Genomic DNA, 5,197 nt, shown 5'->3' with positions numbered 1-5,197 from the left:
CTCTCTCTCTCTCTCTCTCTCTCTCTCTCTCTCTCGTCTCTCTCTCTCTCTCTCTCTCTCTCTCTCTCTCTCTCTCTCTCTCTCTCTCTCTCTCTCTCTCTCTCTCGCTCTCTCGCTCTCTCTCTGTCTCTCACCCTCTCCATCTCCATCTCCCCCTCTCTATCCCTCTTTCTTTTCTTTTTCTTTCTTTCTTCTTTCTTTTCACTCTCTCTCTCTCTCTCTCTCTCTTCCTCCCTTCCTCTCTCTCGCTCGTCCTTCCACTCTCTCCCTCTTTCTCTGTAATTTTTTCTCGGGTTGTCAGCTGAAGTAGTCGCTTTTTGCGCATTCGTCGGGACATGCATATATGTTGTGCGCTCGTTGTTTTCGCTACACTTATAATTGCTTACATCATGATTCTTCTTAATACGCTCTTGATGATATCCAAATCAAATTTAGTCTTTTTGTTACATCTCGTGATTACTGAGTGAAAGGCGTAATGCGCGTGCTCGTACACGGCCGGTGTGTCTACGAGAGGATATGATTGCTTCACATGATCAGCATTATTTCTAGTCAGATTCAAGGTTTTTCGTGCGAGATATGAATATGCAATTTAATATCAGCGAGGAATATCTTTAAACAACAATATGAGTATTTCCAGTATGTGGCGTCGATAATGCAATTTCACTAATAGTGAAAAACTATAATTTTGTAGATTAACCAATAATGAAAGCAAAAATATCGTAATACTTTACAATTTTATAATAATAAAATAAGGTGTATCGTATGCGTAAATAAGCTCCAATGGCGCAACTTTCGTCATGACAATATAGTGCCCTCTCTTGAGAGCTTGAGACCTTGGAGACCTTGAGGCTTTCAACCACCGTGCCAAGTCCTGTGTGCTGCAGTGGCTGGGCCGAGTGTAGTGTAGTGACCCGAGAAGAAGAAGAAGAAGTGCCCTCTCTACAACCGCGCGCATGTTTTTTTGTAAAGTTTGTTTCGTATTTTTATGCAACTAACAATATTTTCCAGTATGCGGCGTCGATAATGCAATTTCACTAATAGTGAAAAACTAGAATTTTGTAGATTAACCAATAATGAAAGGAAAAATATCGTAATACTTTATAATTATGATAATAAAATAAGGTGTATCGTATGCGTAAATGAGCTCCAATGGCGCAACTTTCGTCATGACAATATAGTGCCATCTCTACAACCGCGCGCATGTTTTTTTTGTAAAGTTTATTTCGTATTTTTATGCAACTAACAATATGAGTATTTTCAGTATATGCGGTGTCGATAATGCAATTTCACTAATAGTGAAGAACTAGAATTTTGTAGATTAACCAATAATGAACGCAAAAATATCGTAATACTTTATAATTTTATGATAATAAAATAAGGTGTATCATATGCGTAAATGAGCTCCAATGGCGCAACTTTCGTCATGACAATATAGTGCCCTCTCTACAACCGCGCGCATGTTTTTTTGTAAAGTTTATTTTGTATTTTATCCAACTTTCGTCAACTTTCATCCGTTCTACTTCTCTTGCCCCACGTGACTTCGTTCAACATCCCTTGCCCCACGTGACTTCATCCTACTTCCCTTGCCCAACGTGCCTTCGTCCTTCAGCCCTTGCCCCACGTAAATTAGTTCTACGTATCTTGACTGTGCATCCCTATGTGCACTATGTCACAGAAAATCGATGTCATATTGCATTCTTTACAGGGTTATTCAATTCAAAGGAACATGAAACGTGCTTTTTACAGTTACGTGAAGCGTAGTGACAATATATACCGCGCTATTATGTCATTTATAGCTTTCTAATTCTGCATGATAAAATGATTTGTTAATTATGTCGGCAGGTGTACGTGAGATTCAACAGGTGTTTCTGGCATGCCGTTGATGGGTGCGCACGTTTCATTAAATGGCTCATGACAACATACACCGTATCCCACCCGAATCGTAAATTTGCGGGTGTGCATGAACATTTAGTAGTAACAAATCTTTGCACTCCTGACACCGGTGGTGCGCAAAAGCATGTAACTTTTGGGATAGCCGTCTATTTCCTAGGTTACAATGACCTTCACACCTGGACTGACATTTTCACACCACGTGCCTTCGAAGACCAAATAAAATTTAGTAGGGGGAAATTCCGGGGAATGGACCTCTGAACCGTTTAATACCGAACGCTGTTGTAGTCACAATGTAGCGCCGACCGTGACGTCACATCAGGAATGAGGAGAGCAGGCAGGCGAATTACCAGGAAGAACCAACGAGAAGTAATAAACCGCGAAAATTGAGAATTTGGGGGCTTTATTATATCCTTATTTGGGTCGCTGGAACGTAACGGGGCAGAAGAATCCTGCACTCAACGCGTCGTGCCAAGAGAGACCCTGACGAAAAGGCGCAGTCGCCTTTAATACCGTGGTCAGCTAGCCTCGTCCGACGCACGGAAGAACCGCTTAAAACAATGAGGTCCTGCTTCGTGTTACCGTGTGCCAGGGACCGAATCCCAGTTGTGACTCCGTTCGGTACTATGCATGTGTCACGACAGTCGTGTGTGTGTGTGTGCGGAATATGCTCGCTCGCCCACACGCATCCTGTGTATTTACGATTCGTACGAGCCGTGTACTTCAATACCGACTCTCGTGTGCGCACATGAATACATTTCCCTTGCAGCTCGACGACTCCAGCGTGGGCGTCGTCCGCGTGACCGATTGCTGGCACGTGCAACGTTTCATACGTGTTCTAGCTAGCTAGCTATCACTCTGGGGCGTGCTCTTGCTCTTACTGTGACTGTGTGTGTCTGTGTGCGTGTACGTGTGTGTGTGTGCGTGCGGTTCGTGTGCGTGCGTGTGTGCGTGTGTGTGCGCGTATGTGCTTGTGCCACCGTGCGTACGTGCGTGGGCGGGTGTGTTTTCTACCACGTTCTGTCCGCTCTCCCCATACGTGTTATATCTATCTCATGCGTGTTCTTCTCTCTATCTCTCTCTCTCCTGTGTATCAGGTGCTGTGTGTCGGCCCTACTGGGACGGGTAAGACGCTGACAATAGCCGACAAGCTGGTGAGAGGAATGCCGAGGGAATGCGTCTCGGATTTCATCACGTTTTCAGCGCGGACGAGTGCCAATCAGACGCAGGACCTAATTGATAGCAGATTGGATAAAAGGTATTCCCTATCGGCGAGTAAACAAGACGAAGCCAATGCATCCGAAAATCTCATGCATGCGTAAAATATCCTCGCTCCCAGCCTCCTCCGTCGGCAGCTGTCCGCCGCATTCCCGGTGGCGCATGATGATGAAACTCGGGAATTTGTCGTCGAATGCAACGTTCCGCATCGTGATTGTTCGTTGGCGTCTTCGATGATATAATACGCTGGAGGAAAATTCTTTTCACGCAACCGTAGCGACACGTGAGCGTAAAAGTACAAAGAGAGAGAGAGAGAGAGAGAGAGAGAGAGAGAGAGAGAGAGAGAGAGAGAGAGAGAGAGAGAGAGAGAGAGAGAGAGAGAGAGAGAGAGATTCCTTCCACTCTCTCCCTCTTTCTCTGTAATTTTTTCTCGGGTTGTCAGCTGAAGTAGTCGCTTTTTGCGCATTCGTCGGGACATGCATATATGTTGTGCGCTCGTTGTTTTCGCTACACTTATAATTGCTTACATCATGATTCTTCTTAATACGCTCTTGATGATATCCAAATCAAATTTAGTCTTTTTGTTACATCTCGTGATTACTGAGTGAAAGGCGTAATGCGCGTGCTCGTACACGGCCGGTGTGTCTACGAGAGGATATGATTGCTTCACATGATCAGCATTATTTCTAGTCAGATTCAAGGTTTTTCGTGCGAGATATGAATATGCAATTTAATATCAGCGAGGAATATCTTTAAACAACAATATGAGTATTTCCAGTATGTGGCGTCGATAATGCAATTTCACTAATAGTGAAAAACTATAATTTTGTAGATTAACCAATAATGAAAGCAAAAATATCGTAATACTTTACAATTTTATAATAATAAAATAAGGTGTATCGTATGCGTAAATAAGCTCCAATGGCGCAACTTTCGTCATGACAATATAGTGCCATCTCTACAACCGCGCGCATGTTTTTTTTGTAAAGTTTATTTCGTATTTTTATGCAACTAACAATATGAGTATTTTCAGTATATGCGGTGTCGATAATGCAATTTCACTAATAGTGAAGAACTAGAATTTTGTAGATTAACCAATAATGAAAGCAAAAATATCGTAATACTTTACAATTTTATAATAATAAAATAAGATGTGTATCGTATGCGTAAATAAACTCCAATGGCGCAACTTTCGTCATGACAATATAGTGCCCTCTCTTGAGAGCTTGAGACCTTGGAGACCTTGAGGCTTTCAACCACCGTGCCAAGTCCTGTGTGCTGCAGTGGCTGGGCCGAGTGTAGTGTAGTGACCCGAGAAGAAGAAGAAGAAGTGCCCTCTCTACAACCGCGCGCATGTTTTTTTGTAAAGTTTGTTTCGTATTTTTATGCAACTAACAATATTTTCCAGTATGCGGCGTCGATAATGCAATTTCACTAATAGTGAAAAACTAGAATTTTGTAGATTAACCAATAATGAAAGCAAAAATATCGTAATACTTTACAATTTTATAATAATAAAATAAGATGTGTATCGTATGCGTAAATAAGCTCCAATGGCGCAACTTTCGTCATGACAATATAGTGCCCTCTCTTGAGAGCTTGAGACCTTGGAGACCTTGAGGCTTTCAACCACCGTGCCAAGTCCTGTGTGCTGCAGTGGCTGGGCCGAGTGTAGTGTAGTGACTCGAGAAGAAGAAGAAGAAGAAGAAGTGCCCTCTCTACAACCGCACGCATGTTTTTTTGTAAAGTTTATTTCGTATTTTTATGCAACTAACAATATTTTCCAGTATGCGGCGTCGATAATGCAATTTCACTAATAGTGAAAAACTAGAATTTTGTAGATTAACCAATAATGAAAGCAAAAATATCGTAATACTTTACAATTTTATAATAATAAAATAAGATGTGTATCGTATGCGTAAATAAGCTCCAATGGCGCAACTTTCGTCATGACAATATAGTGCCCTCTCTTGAGAGCTTGAGACCTTGGAGACCTTGAGGCTTTCAACCACCGTGCCAAGTCCTGTGTGCTGCAGTGGCTGGGCCGAGTGTAGTGTAGTGACCCGAGAAGAAGAAGAAGAAGAAGAAG

The 5,197-nt window shown here is 42.4% G+C and overlaps 1 protein-coding gene across 1 annotated transcript in view; it reads left to right on the top strand.

Annotated features, from left to right (window-relative positions):
• The window catches only part of LOC106814343 (dynein heavy chain 1, axonemal-like), an 87,915-nt gene that overhangs the window by 13,246 nt on the left and 69,472 nt on the right, over positions 1 to 5,197 (top strand). The window contains exon 9 of the mRNA XM_014818644.1: positions 2,988 to 3,165. Within this exon, the coding sequence (XP_014674130.1) occupies positions 2,988 to 3,165 (178 nt within the window). The remainder of the gene's footprint in view (positions 1 to 2,987; positions 3,166 to 5,197) is intronic.

This window comes from Priapulus caudatus, unplaced genomic scaffold, assembly GCF_000485595.1.
Source record: "Priapulus caudatus unplaced genomic scaffold, Priapulus_caudatus-5.0.1 Scaffold908, whole genome shotgun sequence".
Classification (NCBI taxonomy): Eukaryota; Metazoa; Priapulida; class Priapulimorpha; order Priapulimorphida; family Priapulidae; genus Priapulus; species Priapulus caudatus.
The sequence above is the reverse complement of the archived record's forward strand: the minus strand, read 5'-3'. Positions and strand labels throughout refer to the sequence as shown.